This window comes from Onychomys torridus, chromosome X, assembly GCF_903995425.1.
Source record: "Onychomys torridus chromosome X, mOncTor1.1, whole genome shotgun sequence".
Taxonomy (NCBI): domain Eukaryota; kingdom Metazoa; phylum Chordata; class Mammalia; order Rodentia; family Cricetidae; genus Onychomys; species Onychomys torridus.
Genome location: NC_050466.1, coordinates 3882429 through 3908687, shown reverse-complemented (window position 1 = coordinate 3908687; position 26259 = coordinate 3882429). Strand labels below are relative to the sequence as shown.

The window sequence follows — 26259 nt, the reverse complement described above, 5'->3', positions numbered from 1 at the left end:
ATGCTTCTTCTTATCTAAAACACTGTATTTCTAACACCACTCTCTTGCTGCCATGTGGTACCAAAGAGGCCATACTTACAATGCAGCTAAAACACAGTTACACCTCCATCAGTAGCCCAGGCATGTGTAGCCATTAAGCCACGCTGGGTGTGTAGTAGGAAGAAAAACAAAAGTTGTGTTGTCACTGAGATGTGAGTGTTGTTTCAATCATGGCACAGATAGCCTGGGTTTTCAGTGATCATAGCCAACTTTGTATTGTTACTAATAACTTACAGTATTAAGGGCTACTTGATTCCGGGCACTAAGGTATCAGTTTGACATTCATTGACTAATATCTCTAAGAGATTTTCTGAGATAGATAGTATTAACAGATAATATAGAATATGTATGATCTAAGGCACTGTCAGAGGTATATATGTGTGTGTGGTGGATTATATAATATATATGCCCTAGATTTTATATATGTTTGTGTATAGTATAGTATAGTATATTGATACAATCTCTATAAATATATAGATGAATCACAAGTATCAATAGTATATTGTGAGAGGAAAGCTTCACTTCCCTGTTCAAGTGCTGTGTCTGCCCTCCCTCTATTCCTCAGCACTCACTGTTTCTAATGCTGTTGCTCCAGTTCATGCTTTTCCCTTAGTGTCTCCTACTTCCTACTCCAAAATTGCTTCTTCTTCCATTGCTCCACCAAACTGCTCTTTCATTAGAGGTAATAATCACCATATTGCTGAACTCAGAAGATACTTAGGTTTCACCTTATTGAATATGTCCACATTATGTGAACAATTTTTCTATACTCTCTTTGTTGGCACATGATTCTGCAGGCTCTCTCTTTAGTCACTTTTTTTTTTACTATCTGTTCCTGTGACATTATACTTTGACAGTCTTCATGACCCATCTTAGTTTCATTTGCCTTTGCCTTTCATTCTTTCTCCTGTTCCCTAGACTGTCGTGATCATGTTTATACAGGCATTCCATAAATGTGTGGCTCCACCTGGAACTTGTGCTCATCAACTGCTTGCTCAGCTCAGCACCTCCACTGTGCTGCCCTATGTGTTCAAGGGCTGAGTGCTGTGGATATCGCTCTGTGTAAAAAAAGTTCTGATTGGCCAGTGGCCAGGCAGGAAGTATAGGCAGGACAAGAGAGAAGAGAATTCTGGGAAATAGAAGGTTGGAGAGAGACACTGCCAGTCGCCGCCATGAAAAGCAACATGTAAAGACACTGGTAAGCCACAAGCCGTGTGGCAAAGTATAGACTAACAGAAATGGGTTAATTTAAGATAGAAGAAGCAGATAACAAGAAGCCTGCCACGGCCATACAGTTTCTAAACAATGTAAGTTTCTGTGTGCTTTCTTGGTTGGGTCTGAGTGAATATGGGACTGGTGGGTAAGAGAGATTTGTCCTAACTGGGCCAGGCAGAAAAACTCCAACTACAGGGCAGACGTCAAGGCAGAAGTACATACAACAAAATAAAGAGCAATACAGCATCACCAGAACCTAGCCCTTCTCCGACAGCTAGACCTCAACATCAGAGAATGGAAGAAGAGGAAGAAAACAACCTTATAAGTAACATCATAAAGAGACTAATATACCCAGAAAGATGTTCAATCATCATAGATGGAGTGAACAAGACCTTCCAAGACAAAACCAGATTTAAACAATACTTATCCACAAACCCAGCCCTACAGAAAGCACTAGAAGGAAAATTCCAACCTAAGGAAGTCAGATGCAACCTTGAAAACATAGGCAATAGATAACAGCACAGCAGTAAGCCCCAAAGAAGAGAAGTACACAAACACTACCACCAAAAAATAAAAATAACAACAGGAACCAACAATCACTGGTCATTAATATACCTTAATATCAATGGACTCAATTCACCTATAAAAAGACACAGACTAACAGAATGGATACGAAAACAGGACCCATCTTTCTGCTGCATAAAAGAAATACACCTCAAATTCAAAGATAGACACCTCCTACAAATAAAAGGCTGGGAAAACACTTTCCAATCAAATGGTCTTAAGAAGCAAGCTGGTGTAGCTATCCTAATATCCAGCAAAATAGACTTCAAACTAAAATCAATCATAAGAGATGATGAACGACATTACATACTTATCGCAGGAAAGATCCACCAAGATGAAGTCTCAATTCTGAACATTTATGCCCCAAACACAAGGGCACCCACATATGTAAAAGAAACATTATTAAAGCTTAAATCACATATAAAACCCCACACATTAATAGTGGGAGACTTTAACACCCCACTTTCACCTCTGGACAGATTGGCCAAATTGAAACTTAACAGAGACATAATGGTCTTAACTGATGTTATGGCTCAAATGGACTTAATCGATATCTACAGAACATTCCACCTGAACAAAAAAGAATATACCTTCTTCTTAGCATCCCATGGAACCTTCTCTAAAATCGACCACATACTTGGCCACAAAGCAAATCTCAACAGATACAAAACAATTGGAATAACCTCCTGTGTTCTATTGGACCACCATGGTTTAAAGTTTAATTTCAACAACAGAAAAAACTACAGAAATCCTACAATCTTATGGAAACTGAATAATGCTCAACTGAATCACCAATGGGTTAAGGAAGAAATAAAGAAAGAAATTAAAGACTTCATAGAGATCAATGAAAATGAATACACCACATACCCAAACTTATGGGACACTATGAAAGCAGTGCTAAGAGGGAAATTCATAGCACTAAATGCCCACATAAAGAAGCTGGAGAAATCCCACACTAGTGACTTGTCAGCACACCTGAAAGCCCTTGAACAGGAAGAAGCAAAGTCTCCCAGGAGGAACAGACGCCAGGAAATTATCAAATTGAGAGCTGAAATCAATAAAATAGAAATAAAGAGAACAATACAAAGGATTGATGAAATAAAGAGTTGGCTCTTTGAGAAGATCAACAAGATAGACAAGCCCTTATCCAAACTAACCAAAAGACAGAGAGAGAGCATCCAAATTAACAAAATCAGAAATGAAAAGGTGGACATAACCACAGACAATGAGGCAATCCTGAGAATCATCAGGTCATACTTCAAAAACCCCTACTACACAAAACTGGAAAATCTAAAAGAAATGGATAATTTTCTGGATAGGTACCACATACCTAAGTTAAATCAAGACCAGATAAACCATTCAAATATTCCAACAACCCCTAAGGAAATAGAATCAGTCATTAAAAGTCTCCCCCCCCCCCAAAAAAAAGCCCAGGACCAGATGGTTTCAGTGCAGAATTCTACGACATATTCAAAGAAGACTTAATACCAAGAATCTTTAAATTGTTCCACACAATAGAAGCAGAAGGAATACCAAACTCCTTCTATGAGGCTACAATTACCCTGATTCCTAAACCAAACAAAGATGCAACAAAGAAAGAGAACTACAGATTGATCTCCCTTATGAACATTGATGCAAAAATACTCAGTAAAATACTGGCAAACAGACTCCAAGAACACATCAAAACAATTATCCACCATGATCAAGTAGGCTTCATCCCAGGGATGCAAGGGTGGTTCAACATACAAAAGTCCATCAATGTAATACACCATATAACCAAATTCAAAGAAAAAAAACCACATGATCATCTCACTAGATGCAGAAAAGGCATTTGACAAAATCCAATACCCCTTCATGATAAAGGTCTTGAAGCAATCAGGAATACAGGGAACATACCTAAACATAATAAAGGCAATCTACAGCAAGCCAACAGCCAACATCAAATTAAATGGAGAGAAACTCAAAGCAAAACCACTAAAATCAGGAACAAGGCAAGGCTGTCCCCTCTCCCCATACTTATTCAATATAGTACTTGAAGTTCTAGCCAGAGCTATAAGACACCATAAGGAGATTAAGGGGATACAAATTGGAAAGGAAGAAGTCAAGCTTTCCCTATTTGCAGATGACATGATAGTATACATGAGTGACCCCAAAAACTCAACCAAGGAACTGATACAGCTAATAAACACCTTCAGCAACATAGCAGGATACAAGATCAACTCAAAAAAATCAGTAGTCTTCCTATATACAATAGACAAACAGGCTGAGAAGGAAATCAGAGATACATCACCCTTTACAATAGCCACAAATGATATAAAATACCTTGGGGTTACTCTAACTAAGCATGTGAAGGACCTATATGACAAGAACTTTAAGTCCCTGAAAAAAGAAATTGAAGATGTGAGAAAATGGAAAGATCTCCCATGCTCATGGATAGGCAGGATTAACATAGTAAAAAATGGCGATCTTACCAAAATCTACAGATTCAACACAATCCCCATCAAATTACCAACACAATTCTTCACAGATATGGAAAGAATAATACTCAACTTCATATGGAAAAACAAAAAACCCAGGATAGCCAAAAGAATCCTGTAAATAAAACAACATCTGGAGGCATCACAATCCCTGACCTCAAGCTCTACTATATAGATACCGTAATAAAAACAGCTTAGTACTGGCATAAAAACCGACATGTGGACCAATGGAATTGAATTGAAGACCCTGACATTAACCCACACACCTAGGAACATATAATTTTTGACCAAGAAGCCATGAATGTACAATGGAAAAAAGAAAGCATCTTCAACAAATGGTGCTGGCATAACTGGATGTCAATGTGTAGAAAGATGCAAATAGATCCATATCTGTCACTGTGCACAAAACTTAAGTCCAAGTGGATCAAAGACCTCAACATAAATCCAGTTACTTTGAACCTGATAGAAGAGAAATTAGGAAGTAGTCTTGAACGCATTGGCACCGGAGTTCACTTTCTAAATATAACACTAGTAGCACAGACAATGACAGAAACAATCAATCAATGGGACCTGTTGAAACTGAGAAGCTTTTACAGAGCAAAGGACATGGTCAACAAGACAAAGTGAAAGCCTACAGAATGGGAAAAGGTCTTCACCAACCCCACATCTGAGAGAGGGCTGATATCCAGAATATATAAAGAACTCAAGAAATTAGACATCAAAATGCCCAACAGTCCAATTAAGAAATGGGCTATAGAACTAAACAGAGAATTCTCCACAGAGGAAGTTCAAATGGCTGAAAAACATTTAAGGAATTGCTCAACATCCCTAATTATCTGGGAAATGCAAATCAAAACGACTCTGAGATACTGCCTTACACCTGTCGGAATGGCTAAGATCAAAAGCACAGAAGACAGCTTATGCTGAAGAGGATGTGGCGGAAGGGGAACTCTCCTCCACTGCTGGTGGGAATGCAAGCTTGTACAGCCACTTTGGAAATCAATATGGCGCTTCCTTAGAAAATTGGGAATCCATCTCCCCCAAGACCCAGCTGTGGCACTCTTAGGCATATACCCAAGGAATGCTCAATCATACCACAAGGGCATTTGCTCAGCTATGTTCATATCAGCATTTTTTGTAATAGCCAGAACCTGGAAACAACCTAGATGCCCTTCAACTGAAGAATGGATAAAGAAAATATGGTACATATACACAATGGAGTACTACTCAGCAGAGAAAAACAATGACATCATGAGGTTTGCAGGCAAATGGATGGATCTAGAAAAAATCATCCTGAGTGAGGTAACCCAGACTCAGAAAGACAAACATGACATGTACTCATTCATATGAGGATACTAGATGTAAAACAATGATGACTAGACTGCTACACAACTCCAGGGAGGATACCTAGAAAATAGGACCCTAGGAAAGACACAGGGATTGCCCAATGACAGAGAAATGGATGAGATCTACATGAACAACCTGGATGACAGTGGGAGTAATGAAGGGCAAAGTTTGAGGGAAAGAAAGCTTAGGATCCCAGTTGAATCATGAACAGAAAGGGAGAACAAGGAATAACAGACCTTGATAAATGATGACCACATGAGAACAGGAATAGGCAGATTGCTCGAGAGGTCCCCAGAAATCCACAATGATACATCCTCTGTAGACTGCTGGCAATGGTCGAGAGAAAGCCTGATGTGACCTAGTCTGGTGATCAGATGGCCAAACACCCTGTCGGTTGTGCTGGAACTCTCATCCAATAACTGATGGAAGTGGATGCAGAGATCTTCAGCCAGGCCCCAGGTGGAGCTCCAGGAGTCCAATTGTCGAGAAACAGGAGGGATTGTAAGAGCGTGAATTGTTGAGACCAAGATTGGAGAGTCACAGGGACAAATAGCCAAACGAATGGAAGGACATGAATTATGAACCAAAGGCTGTGGAGCCCCTGGCTGGATCAGGTCCACTGGATAAGTGAGATAATTGAGTAGCTTGATCTGCTTGGGAGGCATCCAGACAGTGGGGACCGGGACCTGTCCTTAGTGCATGAGCTGGCTGTTTGGAACCTTGGGCTTATGCAGGGACACTTTGCTCAGCCTGGAAGGAGGGGACTGGACCTGCCTGTACTGAATCCACCAGGTTTAAATGAATCCCCTGGGGAGTCTTGGCCCTGGAGGTGATGGGAATGGACAGTAGGGGCTGGGGGGAAGGTAGGGGTGGGGCGGGAGGGGGGAGGACAGGGGAACCCATGGCTGATATGTAAAATTAAAACACAAATATAATAAAATTTAAAAAAGGAAAAAAAAGCAAATGAAATCACATTATAAGGAAAGTAAGTCTTTAAATGTTCTGATTTTTCTCATCTTTTTTATTATGAGCCTTTAAATGGCTCCTCCTCAAAATTAATTAAGCTACCCTTTTTGTTGGTGGTTGTGATGTAAGTTATTTAATAGTTCAGCATTTTCCAGGACTTGATAATCAGACACCATTTCCTGTGTGACCAAACACTTGACTCCAAGCTGTCTGACCACTTTTGTACCTAAATACCTGTAGTAATCTTTTAATTCTCTCTCACTGCTCAAATTTCCTGTCAGAAAAGCAGCCAGGGCAGGCAGAATGACTTCAAGCTAATACTTAGCTGATCCTCTCCTATCACTCCACTGCTTAAAAGTCCTCCATGATTTCCCATGGACATTAGGATAAAAATTCAGATTCTTCAACATGCCCCAAACTTTGCCATCCCACCTAAAGTCAGTCTCATCAAGGTCCTGGAAAGAATCAAACTCCCCACAAGTCTTTGCATACAATTGGCTATGTCCAGAGTCCTCTAATCCCTTCCAGTTTCTTTTTCTTTAGTTCTTACACTTAGCATGTTCTCATTTGACAAGCTTTTGTCTTTCTTAAACTCCTGCTCCAGGTTGGAGCTGCTTGTTCATCTTGCTATTAGCACCTCTCTCTCAATTTTAGTTAGTTAGTATACAAATGATTGGATTTGATTCCTCCTTCTTATTTTAATAAAAACTCCCTGTGTAAGTGTAGGTAATACTCTCTAAAGTCATCCAGGGAGCTTTAAATCCAGCAGTTGTGCTTCTTAAGACCAAACTACCACAGGTATATAAATTTTCTCATCCTGGAAGGTTTTTTTATTTTTGGTTTGTTTGTTTGTTTGTTTTGTTTTGTTTTGCCTATGTATTTTATCGCGGCCAAAACCAGGGTTTAGCCAGAAAAATATAATATTTCAGAGGGAATTTTATATATCTTGGCCTTTTCCTTCTATAGGAAACACAGGCAGACTGTTCAGACCTCAGGATTGAGTACCTTAACTGGGCTTCTCCCTTCCCATGTATAATCACCATAAGTCTGCAAACAGGATTGACATTACCCAACTTTCATTATTGTAATAGCATTCATTTATCCAATAAAGATCTAATGTGTGTATCTAGTATATTAAGTTTTGTTTCTGGGAATATAAATGACATTGAGGATGTAAAACGCATAGTGTCTAGCTTTGTTACAGATTATCACTGTTACTTGTGTTGTCAATGCTGTGCGTTGACGTTTGCATGTGTCACAGAAGTTGGGGCTATGTGAGATGCATGATGTTGTCACTAGCCCCTGTAGGTCCTTGCATGATAAGCATTTCCTCAGTAGATGTGCCCCCAACACCTCACAGAGTGCTGCGTGGCCGCTCTTCCAATCACGACCGCTAGAGGGCGCAAGGCCACTCAAAGCTTCGACCACGACATCTGCGCTTGCGCCACATTGACACCACTTCCGCTTCCCTCCTACCAATTGCCTTTCGCTCCGCCCCGCGCCCCAACGCCCCGCCTTCGTTGCCCCTAGAGTCTGTTTGTTGACTTCCGGGAGCGCAGTAGTGGTCGATGCCAAGAGGGTCGCGATGGGGGCCCCAGGGGCTAGGGCAGTACCTTAGGCCCAGTCGAGTCGCTCCTGCTGTCTTTCCGAAGCAGGCACAGATTCCCTTTACAGTTTTCGGCATGGCGGAGGCTGAATCACTGGTGCCGGGTGAGTCGAGTCCCTAACGGCGGCGGCTGGCCGGGAGGGAGGGTCCGCGGGCGGGCGGGAGGCCAGGCCCCGCCTCCAGGCCGGCCCTGTCTGGGTGCAGGCCGCAATCTGAGCCGCTTTAGTGAGACAGCTGCCCTAACCTTGCCTGTGAGAATAAATAACTTCGTTGGGACTGTGAGGAAGGGAACAGGGAATGAGGAACCTTGTATGTGTCTTTAGTAAGCTTTCCATGACTTTTCTCAGAGGCTGTGGCAGCCATTATTTTCTCGCTAAGCTTCCCAGCGTGTGTACTTAACATTTGCATAGGTACTGAATTCAGTCAGTAATGAGTGGGTGAATACGGAGAGGGGTTAAAAAGAATGAAAGAAACGAACTGGACAAAGGGAGAAAAAAGGCCTTAAGAGATTAAAATAAAAAAAAAAGACTGTCCTTAAGCGCTAGTTTGACGTATGTTAAAATTATGTCCCAGTATGGCTTCCGTACTAGATAGCACAGGTAGACATTTGCAGAAGCAGCATTTACTACAACCGTTTGGAACGTAGAGCTATTCAATAATCTGTTAAAATGATAGTCATAATCCAATCCACTGGATTGATTTTTCACATAAACTCTGAGTCACGACTAACACTTTGAAAAACAACCACTATGTTAGAGTAGAATTATTCAATATTTAAATATGTATTGCAGTTTGTGCCATGCTGGAGTTCATACCTTAGTGAGGGTACAAGAAAATAAATAAATAAGGGACAATGGTTGACATTAGAAGTCAGAGGCTAGAACAGAGCCACCAAATCCTGGTTTGGGGTCTGGGGAAGTCTTTAATCATTTCTAGGCCCTGGCCTCCCTAGGCTCAGTAATTAAATTGGAGCTAGGTTGCCTCACAGTCGTTCTCAAGTGGCTTAGCCCCTTGCAAATCCACTATGCTTTCTCTGAAATTTTCCCAGATCTGGGTCTGGCTTTCTATTTGTGTGTGTGTGTGTGTGTATATTTAAATAGTTACTGGGAACTGTTAATGGATTTTTAGTCTTGAAAATGGTGCTGGTCCAAAAAAGTTGAATACTCCTGAGATCAAATAATGACAATTTAAGAATTCTCGAGTCTCCATGGCCTGATCCATAAATTGAGGTCTCATTTCTCTTCAGTAGGAATAGGAAAAGCTGAAGTGTTTGCAAGTGTTAAAACCTGGGTGATATGCTGTCTTTCACACTGAAATTCTTGAACTCCGTGTTTGACTTCCTCCCCACCATTATGGTGACATGAAAACAGTCATGAAGAGTGTGAAAATGAGCACCAACTTGGATGTAACTGATGTGTGCTAGAGGAGCACCTTGTGCACTGGCTATAAGTAGTAATATAGTTGAGAAAAGAAATACCCGTCAAAATATTTAGTAATAATTTGAGAGATTGTTGTGTAGTGCGCAATTGACTTTTATGGCTTCCCATAGTACAAGTAAGAAAGTATGTAAATAATATGCTTATTTCTGCCCTGCCTCTAGTTTTAATGAATAGTCACTGGCATTATCAGTAGAATTTGGTATTTGTAGTAGCATTCCTTCCATTCAAGCAAACATTAGCAAGTCCTTGGAAGAACTAAAGAAAACCCAAATTCACTTAAAAAGGTCTTCTGCACAAATTTCCTATGATGCTAAGGGGAAAAAAACCTGCAATGCTGTTTTGGTTCTGAGTGTGGGAATAGATCCTCCATTGGGGGCCCAGACTATGAGGCCTAAAGCAGAGTGAGCAGAAGGCACAGATTGTATCTGCTCATTCAGAAACGGGCTGTCCATCGAGTGACAGCACAACTATTAGTCATGGGTGATGGCTTTCCTTCTCAGTGTATACATTTACTTCAGCTCACTCAATGAGTAACAGATGTCACAGATGACACTAGAATCGGGTCTGAGGAACAGGACTGAATTAAGGTGAAAGAAGGAAGGCTTAAAGCATGTTCAGGCAGAATCAAAGCTGTCACGGGGAAAAGGTTTACATGCATGGAATTGGAAATGTGTTTTAATAAGAGGCATCGTGCTTCAATTTGTGACATGAAAACTGTTTTACATTTGCAGATACGGGCGCTGTGTTTACATTTGGAAAAACTAAATTTGCTGAAAATATTCCTAGCAAATTCTGGTTTAAAAATGACATACCAATATGTCTTTCATGTGGTGATGAACATACTGCTATTGTGACAGGTTAGTATTACAGTCCTAAATGAAGACAGTAATTCTTAGAGAATACTAAATAGTATGAGTATTATATTTAATAAAAATTGTTGCTGCCTAATGTTAGGAACTCTACACTTAACAGAATCAGCTCATACATAGAAGGACAAGGTAAACTGCTTCAAAACAGAAAGATACATTTTAAACATCTATTTTTATTGCCTGTATTTGGTTTTTGTTTTGTTTTTTTTTCAGACATGGTTTCTCTATGTAGCTTTGTGCCTTTCCTGGAACTCGCTTTGGAAACCAGGCTGGCCTTGAACTCACAGAGATCCACCTGCCTCTGCCTCCCGAGTGCTGGGATTAAAGGCTTGCGCCACCACCGCCCGGCCTGTATTTGTTTTAAGAGTCTTTTCAATTTTAAGTTACCTTGATAAATGTAAATGGCTTTTCTACACGTGAAACTTGGTTGGAATCTATCTGATTGCAATAAACAATTGCTGACATATAACCTTAAAAACTCTTTACACTGAATGGGATGTGCCCATACATGGACAGAAAAGGTCCCCCACTCCTGCTGTTTCTTCTTCTTCGGTATTTTAAAAACTGTATGTTTTTTGTTTCCTTGTGATTCATTCATCTGCTGTTGTCTATGTGAAAATTGCTTTAACTTGTTATTTCTTTTCCCTCCCACTAGGAAATAATAAACTTTACATGTTTGGCAGTAACAACTGGGGTCAGTTAGGATTAGGATCAAAGTCCACTATCAGCAAACCAACATGTATCAAAGGTTTGGGGCCTTTTCTTCTTTATATTATTTATATTCTTTTTTAATATTGTCCAGATTATGTTAAATAACCTTAGTACTGATTCTTTGACTCTTTAATATCATAAATAAGAGCTTTTAATGTTTTTATTTTATAAGATTTACTTAACTATTATTAGCACCTACTCTTCTTCTTTATGTGAAACTCAGAAATACTTTTATAGTGGAGTTGAAAAATGTCTTTGACTTGAAGCCCAAGGACCACAAATGAAGTAGTGATCCTCTATTATTGAATTTGACTTCCAAACAATTGTTTGTTTGGAAAGTGACTTAAATGTTGCTGCTATTATATATAAGGGAATCGGGCTTTATGATGTGTTGTAGTTTGGAGTTCGGTCTTAGCACAGTTATATGAAGTATATATATATATATATATATATATATATATATATATATATATATATATATATATATAGAGTAATGAAATGAACTAAACAACACATCAAGACTAGAATCACAACAGAGCAAAGTATTGTCTCACCGGTATTGTCTCAAGAGTGTATGGCATATATATTATCACTAGGAAACTTTTGCAATGTCACATAAAAAGTTCTGGGTGTAATTTATGAACACTAAGTAAACTTAAAAGGTGGTAGAGAGTCCTGGGGTGTGGTAAGAACAATAAATAAATAAATTTCAGGTTTTTACCAGTTACTTATCATTTGATCTGGATTTTTTTCATTTTCAAACCCATAAAATATTCTAATTGTCATATTCTCATGTCTAGCTCTTAAGCCTGAGAAAGTGAAGCTTGCTGCCTGTGGGAGGAACCACACCCTAGTTTCAACAGGTACAGTATTCATCCTGTGCAACTTCTAGCTAGCCTTGAGAACTGATGTCTCACATCAGTAGTATTTGTGGCTTTGTAAAATTACTACACACGATACTTTGGTGGTAGTTAGAATAGAGTTTTAACGGTGTAAGTGTTTAGTCATGCATTTGCCTTTGTGAATATACAAATGGGTAACAAGTAGCTAAAAACCAAGGGCTATCTTCTCTCTTGGGAGCACGCCTGGAGCTGCTGCCTCCTGTTTCTTGTGCTTCCTTCTTTGCTACAGAGGTGTAGTGGAAGCCACAGGAAATGTTCCTGGTAGGAGTCATCTCAGTTTCAATCAGAATCTAACTAGGCAGTATAGTGTGTCTAGAAGTTGTTAAAGTGATTCAAAAATTTATATAGAAAATCAAAAGAGAGATACAATAGGCAGAATAATTTTCAGAAAGAACAAAGTTTGGAAGCTAGCAATATTCTGATTCCAGTCTGTGTCAGAAAGTTCCAATAATTATGGCAATGTAGTATTGACAAAGAGTAGATAAAGTTTAATGAAATAAGTGTCGAGAAGCAGGCCAACACATATATCCATAGCTGATTTCTGCTCTCAGGTTCTCTCCTGCTGAACTGTAGCCCCAGCAGCTGACTTCTAACACAGCTTTGAAGACAGTTCAATGGATAAAAGTACATTTTGACCACATGCTGCTGAAGAGTTAGCTGTTCTTAGTTCTCTGTATCTCTCTCACCTCTGCTCTTCCTTTTTGCACTGTTACTATAGCAGGTATCTGCCAACTACTGGCATGTCCCAGTAGCAGGGTGACTGCAGTGTGTTAGTTAACATTTCTTTTATATGTACAGATAAAGGCAGTGTATATGCAGCTGGAGGAAATAATGAAGGACAGTTGGGACTTGGTGACACTGATGACAGAGACACTTTTCATCAAATTGGCTTCTTTACACCTAAAGATATCATTAAACAGCTTTCTGCTGGTGCTAATACATCAGCTGCATTAACTGGTAAGGTTTGTTTGTGCTTCTTTCTGGACATATCTTTTAAGGATATACAAACTCAGTAGTGTCAGCATTCTGTGTACCTTCAGAAGACTCTAAAAATAGAACTTTAAATCTATATGCATATTTTGAGTGCCAGATAAATACCTATATAGAAGGTGATTGATATAAATTCTCAGCTCTGCTAGCTAGCTATTCTTTTGGGTTTTTGTTTTGTTTTGTTTTTTGAGACAGGGTTTCAATGTGTTGTGTAGCCCTGGCTGTCCTGGATCTCACTCTGTAGACCAGGCTGGCCTCAAACTCAGAGAGATCCACCTGCCTCTGCCTCCTGAGTGCTGGGATTAAAGACGTGCACTACCACCGTCCCAGCCAGATATGCTTAAATGTTATCTTCATTGCATATTCTGAAAGGTACACTTTCGGCTTTAGCTGAAGTTGCTACCGGAAACAGTGATAGAAATCGGCTGGGATGTATGTTGTTAAAGTGTGGGTTCTAATGGTCATTACATATCTCTGTCCTCCTTCTCCAAAGTTGATCTGAGAACTTTTATTTAAAAGCCGGAGCCATGATCCATGTGACCTCACTGAAGCTGCTGGCTTGCAGCTCTCTTCCGAGCAGAGATTCTCTACACAGCTGGTGTTGTTTTATCAACTCTGTAGTTTACTATTCAATGTCACTCTTTCAGTCTTTAGTTTTAGTTTTAATTTTGGCTTATTATTAAGCCACCTCAAAGATCAATGTTTTAATTAATGAAAAAAGTTGATGAGTGTTGTTGAACTGTTAATCTCTTAACTTCAAGGTCAGAGGCATGATGATCATAAGTTCATGACTAGCCTAAGCTACGGAGTTAAGATGCTATTTCAAACAAAAAAAATAGAAGTAAACAGGTATTAATAATCCCTGAAATACTTATCCTCCATTTAGCCTAACTGTTCCCAACACTGAAACTTTATCAGAAAAGACATAAGTTTATGTGTTTTTAAGATGATGTATGGTAATGTCTTATTCTCTGAAGCTAGGGAGGCTGTATTTTCAGGTATATGATGATAAAAACAGATTAGTGAGATTCATTGTGTGTTTTAGGGTTTTTTTTTCTTACTCCTTTAAAGCATTTCCACAGTGTCCCCAGAGCAAGGTTCTTTATTTGGGAACTTGCTCTTTTTAACTGGAGCCATGAAGTGCTTTGCTTTCTCTCAGTTCAGTGGCAGGAAGGCTACCTGGAGGGAGGGAATAGCTTCTGTGTGGAGACATTGAAGGGACACAGAGTGACTATAGGCAATGGCATCCTGTGTTTACTACTGAGATACCTAAAGTGATTTAGCATCTACTCCTTCTCAGCTGCTGTAAATGGCTCTGTGCTTCCATGGCATACCATTGTCAGTACTGTCAGAGTCTCTAGGGGGACATACTAATGTGTTGTATATTACTTTTTTCTCTTGTTTGTTGGTTTGGAGACAGTCTTCCTTTGTAAACCTAGCAGGCCTGGTGTGTATTATGTAGCTCAGTGACTGGCTTTATTCACAGCAATCCTCCTGCCACTGGTCCCTGAGCTCTGAGATTAAAGGCATGAGCTGCCACACCTGGCTGCATTGTTCATTTCAAAGTGGCTGGCAGAGGATTGTGAGTGTTCTCAACCCAAGGAGAGGATAAATGTTTAAAATACTAGGTAGTTCACTCAGAGCTAATCATCACATCATACAGATGCATTCTGAAATATGTTACAGTCTGTAAATATCTACAGTTATTATATAGCAATAAAGTATAAAATAAGACTAAAAATGTATAAGCCAGAAGGAAGGATATCTGTAGGAAATGTTATAGCTTGAGAGCCCTGCTAGCTCTTTAAAGACTTTTCTCCCCTTGTGCTTTCTTTATAGAAGATGGAAAACTTTTTATGTGGGGGGACAATTCTGAAGGGCAGATTGGTTTAAAAAATAAAAGTAATGTGTGTATCCCTCATGAAGTGACCGTTGGGAAGCCGATCTCATGGATCTCTTGTGGCTATTACCATTCAGCTTTTGTAACAAGTAAGATGAACATTTGGATTTATTATATTGTCTCTCCTCAATCATTACTGCTGGTAAAATGAGTTACATTTCACATGCTTGTTCAGCTACTGAAATAATGTCTGTTTACAAACTGTAGAAAAGACTATACTGAAAGTGTAGTCTTTAATGTATGTTTTCATTGAAACATTTCTCCATTTCTATATTGACAGTTTATAGATTCACATTTTCTCTGGCAGCGAATATGGGGTCTGTTATAAAAATTAAATTGCTATTTTAGAAACCTTTCTAAATTTTGGTTCTCAAACTTAGCCTTGTTTGGCATTAAAAACAAGACTCATGAGCCACTCTTCCTTGGATTCACTTGCTTCCATACTTTGGCCTGCTCTGCTCTTCCTGTCCTGGTAATTCTTCTTTATGGTTTCAAATAAGTGAGTCATAGAGTATTCTTGTGAGAACCAGGATGAAGAGTAGATGGAGAAGGATGAGGCCTTAGTCCTTTGGTAAGACTTTTCTCAGTATCTGCAGCCTAAATTTCCTGGGCCCATTAGTAGTCTTCTCTGCTTGGAGTCTACATCTATGTTGACATCTGTATTTACAGCTGTACTAGTAACAATGGAAGGATGATCATGGCTTTCCTTCTAGCTAGCCATTTTTTAATAATCAGATGCCCAGATGAAATAGTTCAGTCAATTCTCTTAGAATAGCAGTTAATTCAGAGACTCATAAATGGACAAAGTGGTGAACCTAAGTGATCGCCTAGAGCTGAGCCCTAAACAGGACATCTGTCTACATCACTCCCTCAAAAGCTTAGGGAACATCCCAAAAATCAGGAGGAAAAATGTAAAAGCTGGAAGATAGGAAGAGTTATTCAAAATGTTGTCTTCTGGACATGATGTGACTCCTGTACATGTGATGTCACAGACCTGCAAAAGATGGGGTGCCATCATGGCCTGGGAGGCTCATGCAGCTCCACCACACCCTAAGCCTGTAATGGTTACAGTGGGAGGGGAAGTGAGTTTTTTCAGTAGTAAATAACCCTCTACCAGTGCTCATGAAAGAATGCCCAATTAGTAGATCACAAAACAGAAGAAATGAGTGCAGGGTGGAATGGGAGAAAAGGTTGGCTGGGAGGGGCATGCGATTGTCAAAAGAATACCAATAATAAACTTGTTTAAGAGTGTTTTGTAGAAAATTATGTCGATAAAAGCATTTTGAATTACAAATCTATTGTTTACTCTCCTAACAACTGTGATAGAGTTGTGCCATCTGTGATTTCATATACCAGCCAGACCCAAGGTGATGCTGCATCTGAGTTAGAGGAGCAGCTTCCAAACCCTGGTTGATTGTTGAACTTTATAGACCTGAGTGGTTTCTGTCAGCACATGGCTTTTCTGCATCCACACACAGGAAGAGGAAGATAGAGAGCAACTTTATACTATATAGGCACTGCTATGCATCCTGACTACTTCTCTAGTCACTGTTTTGTTTCTCTGTGATGTGGCTCATTTCCTCCAGTCCCATAGCAACAGTAATTACTAGTAGATTCAGGAAGGAAGTTGCAGGATTACAGATATGAATATGAAAGCCTCTGCTTCAAGAAGCTCACAGTTATAGTGGGATAACTAACGCAGAGGAATGTAGTGTTAGTGTGGCAAGGTGGAAATAGTTTACAGTGCCATCTAAGCAAAATGTTATCTTCACAGCTGTTCAACGTAGGCATTTCCTACACAAGCAAGCTTTCTAGAGCAAGCATTATTAAACAAAAGCAAACTCTCTCGGCCTGGCTGCTCAGACCTATAATTCTAGCTAGTCAGGAGACTAAGGGATAAAGAAGGATTCTAAGTTCAAGGCCTGCTACAAGAGTGAGTTCAAGGCCAGCCTGGGTAACTTAAAAAGAATACATGGCTTGAGCTCCAAGGTCAGGCTCTTGACTAGCATGTTTGAGGCTGTAGTGTGAATCCCTGGTACCACCAACGTACATGCACACACATGCATGCCCTAAAGGTATAGAGAATGTGTAAGATAGTCCTTGCTGTATTTTCTGGAAAAGCTAAAATGATTTTCTCGTTCTTTATAGTCATGAATTCTTTGTCAAGGGTACTAGATTGAAGTAACTCCAAGGGGGAAACATCCGGCCTTACTTTCCTACCTTGCAGTGACAGATACCTTAAGAAAGATGAGGTTTACTTAATTCTTGGCTGAGAACATCTGCCCAAGGACCAGCATTCTGTTTCCATTTATATCCCCAGCAGTCTTTCTCCTTTTCCTCCAACAGCGGACGGGGAACTGTACACATTTGGAGAACCTGAGAATGGAAAGTTGGGCCTTCCCAATCAGCTGCTGATCAATCACAGATCACCGCAGCGTGTGCTGGCGATTCCTGAGAAAGTGGTTCAGGTAGCCTGTGGTGGAGGGCACACGGTGGTTCTCACAGGTATGTATGGAGCCTGCGGTACTCGTCTCTATTCATGATCCTTTTGTTGTGACAGGTAAGAATACTCGGAGCTCGAGAGATGGCTCACTGGTTAAGAGCACTTGCTCTTCTAGCGTGAGCACCTGAGTTTGGACTCTAGCACCTGAGTTGGGCAGCTCACAAATTTCTGTGTAATTCCAGCTACATGGGACCCAACACCCTTTTCTGGTCTTGGTGGGCACTTTCACACAGACACAGACATACACAAATAATACAAATAACATGAGCTATAACTTCTACAGAGAGTTGAAAGTGTATAATGTGGGATCGTTACCTATCCATCTGATGCTCTATCTTGAAAAGCTTTGTTATATAACTGAGATAGAGTATCTGCTCCCCAGTGCATCTTCTTTCCCTTCCCTTGTTCCTGGAAAACACCTTTTTTTGGTTTTTCGAGACAGGGTTTCTCTGTAGCTTTGCGCCTTTCCTGGAACTCACTCTGTAGACCAGGCTGGCCTCGAACTCACAGAGATCCGCCTGGCTCTGCCTCCTGAGTGCTGGGATTAAAGGTGTGCACCACCACCGCCCAGCAACATAATTTTTAAAACTTAAATTTAAATGTGTAAATGTATAAGCCTTTCTGTATGGCTTCTACTGTTTAAGTCTTATTTAAGAAATTAGTCCCTAACTGTCCTTCTACCCACTCATCCATTCATATGTGCACTCACTGTTTATCGTCCACCTACCTTATTGCCTTGCTGTTAAACTATCATCTCTAAGTCTTCCATCCATTTCCTTTTCTTTTTTTTTTTTTTTTTGGTTTTTCGAGACAGGGTTTCTCTGTGTAGCTTTGCGCCTTTCCTGGAACTCACTTGGTAGACCAGGCTGGCCTCGAACTCACAGAGATCCGCCTGGCTCTGCCTCCTGAGTTCTGGGATTAAAGGTGTGCGCCACCACCACCCAGCTCAGAAACCACCATTCTTAGTGTCTATGAGTTTGACTCCTGTAGATTCCTTAGGGAAGTAAACCTTGCATCTTAGGTTATGATCCTTGCCTTTCATTTACATAGCTAATACAGATTTCTGGTTCCGGGCAGACTTTGTTAAGTAGGAAAAACTGAATCTTAATCATTCTGCTAACACACTTGACAGTTCCCCAGCCATAATATGCTTAGGGGCAGCAAATTGTATTAATTATGTATATTTCATATTTATCTGAAAATTAATATCTTTCCTAAAATACTTCCATTTGAAGAAGCTGTCTTCCTGCTATTTTCTGATTTTGATATTTTATATTTATAATGTATAAGCTTAAATATTTCTGTGTGTTTTTTATAATCTATTATAATAATTAAAAAGGTAAAGTTTTAAATTATAGATAAAGAAATTTAAAACCCTCAAAATAATGTCATTTTTGGCTTGTGACTTTCTTATTTGGTATAATATGCCATGTTATTTTTAAGTTTCTAGTCAATATGTTGAAATATACTCACTATTTTGTAATATGAAAATCAAACAGAATTCTGTGAATTTGTTCAGCATCAGATTTAATTTAAATAGTATAGTATTAATATAGTTACACAATATATTTATAATATATTTTACAGGTTTTTAATATAACGCTAATAAGGGCTGGGGAGATGACTCAGTGGTCAGGCACACTAGCTCTTACAGAGTTACTTGGGACAGTTCCCAGCACCCGCATCTCCTAACTGCCTGTAGCTCTGCTTCCAGGGGATCCAATGTCTGGTCTCTGCAAACACTTGGATGCATATGGTGCACCTGCATTCACTTAAGAACTCATACATATAGATATTAAAAATAAAAATCTAATAAGTCCAGTCATTGCTTAATCTGCAGCAACTCACAATTAGAAATGCTCTGGAGAATTTTAGTAGCCATTTCCTCCTGTCTTGTCTGTGAGGCAAGATTGAATGGGGAAATTCAGGAGAAAATGTGATAAAGGAAAAACAGAGAAAATTAGTACACTTAGAACAGGCAATGTGCTATATGATAAGGGATGATATGATATATTCAAATAAGAATCTCTTGCCATTGCCTCAGTATGCATTCATATCCTTGTTATAGGTATAGTTTCTTTAAGGAGTTTTATCTCTAGGTTGTTTATATTTTAAACATTCTTTTTTAAAGGTTTTTTATTTACTTATTTATGCAATGTGCACTGATGTTTTGCCTATATATACTGTGTGTGAGAGTGTAGGAGCCCCTGGAACTGGAGTTACCGACAGTTGTGAGCTGCCATGTGGTTGCTGGGAATTGAACCCAGGTCCTCTGGAAGAGCAGCCAATTCTCTTAACCTCTGAGCCACTTCTCCAGCCCTCAAGCATTCTTATTAAAGAGAAAAATGTAAAATATGCAGCAATAGTTAGGTATTCATTGTGGCTGAATTCCTGCTGGCTGGCTCCAGAGAGTAGCACCTGCCCTGATCCATCTTTTGTTTAGCAGACACCCTTTGTTTCTCTTGTTGCTCCCTGTGTGAATCTTGTCTGAGAGTCTCCCAAGGATACAAAGGCCTATGCAAACTTGGTTCAGGAATCCCAGAAAACTGTGGTACCTGATGAATCCAGAAATTTGCACTTGGCATCATATTTTTGGAAGCTTCATTCAGATTGTTTTGAGCATGGAAATCAACTGGCGAAATGGTAAATATAGAGAAAAGTAAAAATACCCTGGGCGAAGAGTAAATTCTTCAGTCCTTAGAGGCTGGATCCCACTGCAGTAGTGAAAGGCTAGCTTCATTCTTAAGATGCCTCTGAGTCTTCATGCAATGGACACACTCATGAACCCACACACCCATGCTGCGACAATTCATCAGTACCTTTCATTCTCAGATGAGCTAAGTAGATTCTTTTCAGAAATCTTTACAACTCAATGTTTTTAAATTTGCCTGGATGGAGTTTGTATGGGTTTATTAGCTAGGATTTTAACATCAAGTGATGTAAGGAACTTGCCTACTGATTGCAGTTAGGGATAAGAAGATTCCCTTCTGCCCTTAGTGAGGGATTCCTGCTCTCCTTCCTGAGACTCCACAGAAGACAGTCATGTGAGCAGCATGTCTTTCAGTACATTGACCAGGCAGATTGTTTCCCCAGGAACTTTGTCATTAGTCATATATCCTGCTTTGTGCTTCCCAGCTTCCCATCTCTAGATGACGAATGAGCTCAGATTTACTGAATTATTGAAGGACCTATGCAGGCACCCAAATCATCGCATAGAGGAAGAAAAGTTTGCCTATGAATACATACAGCATAGCTACTGCAATTTTTAATTCTTTTGCAAATAATTTTCTGAGTCTTTGTGTGTGTGCACACGCATGTGCATGTGTGTGTGTGTGTGTGTGCGTGTGTGTGGTGTGTTCTACAGGGAGAAAATGTGGCCTTGTGTGTGCTAGGCAACTGCTTTACCACCAGCTCACAGTTGTTTCGTAAAATAGTTTTATTATATTACTTTTAAAAGGGGATATCTTTGTGGAAATTTTTTAAATTGTGGCAGTGAAAGGAAATAGTTTAATAACATTTGAGATTTTCTGAGCTGATGTATTATTTACAAATACATGTCAGGGAGTTCTCTGAATTAACATCTTGTAGCATACCTGATGGTTACAATAATTCCTTTTATGGTTATTCATAAAAAACAAAATCAGATCCAGATAGTTATTTTATAATACTTCATTATTCTCTTCTTTCACTTGATGTCAGCATTTTTCTGAACAGTTAGTGTCCATTGTAAAAGTGTGAGTGTCACAATTATCTCAGATATGATGTACTCCATGCAACTCTTTTCATGTATGTGTCCGTTTCCTTTCAGAGACTGTTGTGTATGCCTTTGGGCTGGGACAATTTGGACAACTGGGCCTTGGCACTTTTCTTTTTGAAACATCAGAACCCAAAATCATTGAGCGTATTAAGGATCAGAAAATAAGTTACATTTCCTGTGGAGAAAATCATACGGCTTTGATGACGGGTATGTGATCATTTTTGATTTGTGTTTATGGAATTTGATATACCTCATTATAAAATGAATGTTATGTGGAATGAATGTATCTAACTATTTGTGGAATTTACTATTCTAAATATAAAGTTATAAGTTAGTAGAAAAGTACGTTAAAATATAATTCAGATTAAAAGAAATGTGGGGCCTGGTTATAGCATAGTGGTAATATAGGTTCTGAGCTTTATGACGATTTGAGTTCAATCCCTAGCACCCAAAACAAAAGTGATCCACGTTTCGAATTTTAAAGTCGACCGTCGGTGAAGAGGACGACAGTAAAATCCTTTTGAAAATGTGTCAGTTGGAAGACTCTTAACTCTTCTCAAAACTCTGCTCAGGCCAGAGAGAAAAAAAATCAAACAAGAAAAGCTTATCTTTCTGCCTACTCAGTCTAAAAGAGCTGCCATCATGCTGAGTGACATTTTAGGATGCTTTGACCACCAGGGGGCATATCAGGACTCACTCATTCCTTCTCTTTGCAAAGTAGTAGAGAGAGAGAGAAGAGAGACAGAGGGCGAGAGACAGAGGGCAAGAGAGAGAGGGAGGGAGGGTGAGAGAGAGAGAAAGAGAGCGAGAGAGGAGAGAGAGGGCCAGAGAGAGAGGACACTGAGAGGGGGCGAGAGGGAGAGGCAAGAGAGAGTGAGGGAGAGAGAGAGGTGAGCAAGAGAGAAAAAGAGGGCGAGAGAAAGAGAGTGAGAGGAGAAAGGGGGAGTAGAGAGAGAGAGGACAGAGTGAGGAGAGAGAGAGGGAGAGAGAAAAGAGAGGAGAGAGGGCGAGAGGCAGATGGCAAGAGAGAGAGGACTAGAGAGAGAGAGTGAGAGGGAGAGGGTGAGATAGAGACAGCAAGAGAGAGGGAGGCTGTGAGAGAGGGGGCAAGAGGGACTGAGGGAGAGAGAGAGAGAGAGAGAGAGAGAGAGAGAGAGAGAGAGAGAGACTGAGAGAGAGAGAGGCTCTAGGGCACTGCAATGACCACCAGGGGGCGTTTCAGGACTGACTCTTTTCTTCCCTTTGGAGACGGGCACTGTAAAAACACTGAGATACATGTCTGGTTTTTTGTCTTCTGTGTTACCCAACCAAAGAGATGTTCTTTTGGCCTTTTTACTTCTTAATTTAGATGGTGTTGATAATGTGGAACTCAAAAAAATTATCCCTTGAAATGACGTAGCCATTCACTGTAGGGAATTTGTGAATTTGAAAACTTAAATTCTTTGTAACAAAAAGACCTATAATTCCTCTGTTTCATCTAAAAACAAAGTAAAACATGAAAAAGTCAGAAATAATTCTAGTATATTTGAATAATTCAGACTCTCATATTTCTGTTTTTCTTCCTTCTATCTAAAACAACTCCAAAAAGAGCAGATGTCATGTAATGGTGTCTCTTTAGAGACACTAGGAATTAGAAAACATGAGCTACTACCACAAATAGTTCCCTCTTTCCCACAGAAGCCTTTAAAAAAAAGGACTTGAGCATCACATCATCAAGTATTAATGATCTCCTTTGCAGAGCATGTAACAGCACTCTGTAGAATGAAAAACCAAACAAAAACGTGTCCTTCCTTCATTGTCCCATAGAAGCTGTTGATGTGTGCCCTCATAATAGCTTCTCTGTCCATAGTGACCCTTTTCATCGATCCTGAATTGCCACTGATGGTGAATATACTTTTTATGAATCAGGTGTCTTGCTAGAGATTGTTCACTTAAGTTTGCATAGTACTTTTTCTGCCTCATGGAAAGGGTTATGGCAATAATAAATGAATATTAAGTTTGTTTGACTTTTTGCTCATCCATCATCCTTCCCAGGGAACAAGTGTTACAGATTTTTTCTCTCTAATACATCTAGTACAATGATATATGTTGAGTTTTCTTAAATTCTTGCCACTTCCCTATGAAATAGCTCATATTTTTAAACGTTCTTCTAGCTTGGAAGTACAATCAAGCAAATGAGATAAGGGTTTACTTTCTCAGGCAACAGAAATCTTGGAAAAGCACGCATTAGGAATTTGCTTCCTTTTGTAAATTGAAATGGTAACTTACCATCTCACTGAATTCTAGTCTATGACTTCAAGGCAGTCTTCCATCGGCTGTTGGACATTCTCTCAGTGTGCAACCGCTCTGCCTTCTTGAGGCAGAGATCCCAAGATATGAGCCATCATTTCCCAGCTGAAAGCCGTGCACTTAAAAAGCTTGCCACTCTTCAACTCTAATAAACGATGTACAATCTAAACTAATTTCAACCTCTGTAGTGGTCTTGCCGTACTGCTTTAGATTCTGATCTCTCACAATTCTCCTTATTCAGCTTGCTGATTGCCTTTCGGCCTGACCTGTTATTATATAGGCTTTCCCTTATACTGCTGATTCTTCCTAGAGGAAGCTTTATTTCTTTCTTCTAGCTAAATTCTCTCTTTTAGGATTCACATAAAGCCTTCTCTAATCCCCTGACTAGAGGGAAATTCCCCTCCTCTGTGCCCTGATTGACCTCTGCTTCTGTGGCTCTCACTACACACCCTTTAAATGCAGGGTATGAAGGAGGGGCTTGCGAAGAAGTGCAAAAGTTAAGTGCAACTGCTGTGTCAATATGTGATGGTACTAGTTAGAAGTGGCAGGATTGTTCATCATTATGTGCTGCTCAAGACAGGACCCATACCATCTATTGATACAGGGATTGGTCAGAATGCTTGCTTGACTCCTGACATTGTGTAGGCAGCGTCCCACAGCCCAGGAGCCAAATTCATAAAAGGAGCAGCTGTATTCGAAGTGACATCATTCTCCACCAGTGACACATTTGCACCATAGGAGAGACAAATGGATCTGGGGACATTTTTGACTTTCACTGCTGCAGAAAGGGGTTATTCTCCTGGCATGTAGTGGACAGAGGCTACTGATGGCACACAACAGACTACAATGTAAGGGAAGACACACAAGTCTTTGACCACTGAGACTTAGTAGTCCATCCTCAGTTCCTTTGCCTACTGTTATATGAAGAACCACAAATACTATACTTTGCATGGGTCAGTAGACCAGAGTGAATTTAATTCAGAATTCTATGTAAAGATTATAACGGCATTAGAAGTTTAAGGTATTTGTCTATAACTAGATCTGTACAAATGGAACTTAGTAACATCAGTTTTGTTTGCATTTTAGATATCGGCCTCATGTATACTTTTGGAGATGGCCGACATGGAAAATTAGGACTTGGAATGGAGAATTTTACCAATCAGTTCTTTCCTACTTTGTGCTCTAATTTTTTGAGATTTACAGTTCAATTGGTAAGGGTTTCACATTCCCTTTTGCATGTGTTCATATTTCTAGATTTAAAACTTTTGTTATTTCATAAAATACATGTTTGTGTGAGCATTTCATAGATATAGCTAATAATAACTATAACCTGTTTTGTGAGAGCCAAATGTTAGACATCATACTACTCTGAAAATCTCTTCTAACTTTGCTCCTTCAACCACATTTTTTGTACACATATTGACTTTTCTGCTTCATATCCACTTCTCTTGGAAACCAGGACTGTGCCATGCCTGTAAGCTTTCTGTCTCATGTAGCAAGTACCCAATAGAAGGCCTTGCTCACCAGGCTAACAGGGCAAATGCAGTGTGACTGGGGAAGGTTGGGCACTCTCAACCCCTGCACAAGAAGAGACGTGATGATAAGGGAACAATGTTGCAGATGATTTATTGGCGGAACACTCAGATAAGAACTTATCTTTTCAGTACTGACATCATGGTCAGGCTTCCTGTTTGACTGTTTCTAGTATGTTTGCTAGCTAAGAACTATAGACATGTAAGTGAAGTTTACTTAGTGATGCTCATATTGCTTCTCCAAAGATGTGTCTCATACGATGGGACACTTCTGTTATTAATTTGATAACTGGGATAGTTTTAGTTGCCAGCTTGACACAATCTAGAATCACCTGGGGATGGGGAGGGGCCCTCAATTGGAGACTATCTAGATTAAGTAGGCCGGTGCGCATGCCTGTGAGGAATTTTCTTAATTGGGTTCATTGAAGTCTGAAAAGCCATTCTGAATGTCAGCAGCACCATTTCATAGGTTGGGCCTTGGACTGTGTGAAAAGGAGAGAGCAAGCTGAGCACTAGCTAGCATGTGTGCATGCTTTGCTCCCAGCCCCTGGCTGTGGATCTGAGGTGATTACCTCCCTCAAGCTCAACTCCTGGTATGATGGGCCTCAGCCTGTACCTGAGAGCTAAAATAAACACCTGAGTGGCTTTCCTCGGTGTGTGTTATCACAGAGAAGGGAAGAGAAGCTAAGATAATAACCATTTCACGGAAGCTTACTGTGTACAAGATATTGGTCTACGTATTAGGAATACAAATTATGAGCAAAAATACCAACTGCTTGTTCAGTGATCTTTATTGAGAGGAGACTTTTAAAGAGGAATATACAAAAATCTAGATGAAATTTTAATAAAAGTTAGGTGCAGGGTATGCAAGTCTTCTTAGATCTCCAGGAAGAGCACTGCAAAGTGGCTAGAATCTGAGGCTGAAAATAGTATAGGCTCTTTTTCCAATGGCTTTTATTGATGAGTTAAGACCATTTGTATTAGGGTTATTATTGAGATAGGTGTGTTAATTCCTGTCATTCAAAATTAATTAAAACATAATTATATCACTTCCCCTCCATCCTTCCCTTTCCAAGCCCCCTCTCTCCCAAATTTGCATCCTCTCTAATCATTTTTACATATACATATAAACAGGTCTATAAGTATAGCCTGC

The 26259-nt window shown here is 39.8% G+C and overlaps 1 protein-coding gene across 4 annotated transcripts in view; it reads left to right on the top strand.

The window, feature by feature from the left end:
* The first annotated feature begins 8139 nt into the window (after positions 1–8139).
* Rpgr (retinitis pigmentosa GTPase regulator) overlaps positions 8140–26259 on the top strand; it is a 49287-nt gene continuing 31167 nt past the window's right edge. For 3 of the 4 annotated variants that reach the window (XM_036174388.1, XM_036174387.1, XM_036174390.1), the window contains exons 1-9: positions 8140–8318; positions 10385–10510; positions 11178–11270; positions 12034–12096; positions 12934–13092; positions 14965–15114; positions 17372–17530; positions 21337–21492; positions 24661–24785. In XM_036174388.1, coding sequence (XP_036030281.1) covers positions 8177–8318; positions 10385–10510; positions 11178–11270; positions 12034–12096; positions 12934–13092; positions 14965–15114; positions 17372–17530; positions 21337–21492; positions 24661–24785 — 1173 coding nt within the window. In that variant the 5' untranslated portion in view covers positions 8140–8176. Of the gene's footprint in view, positions 8319–8487; positions 8524–10384; positions 10511–11177; positions 11271–12033; positions 12097–12933; positions 13093–14964; positions 15115–17371; positions 17531–21336; positions 21493–24660; positions 24786–26259 lie in introns of those variants that run through there. The other variant, XM_036174389.1, reaches the window with a different exon arrangement.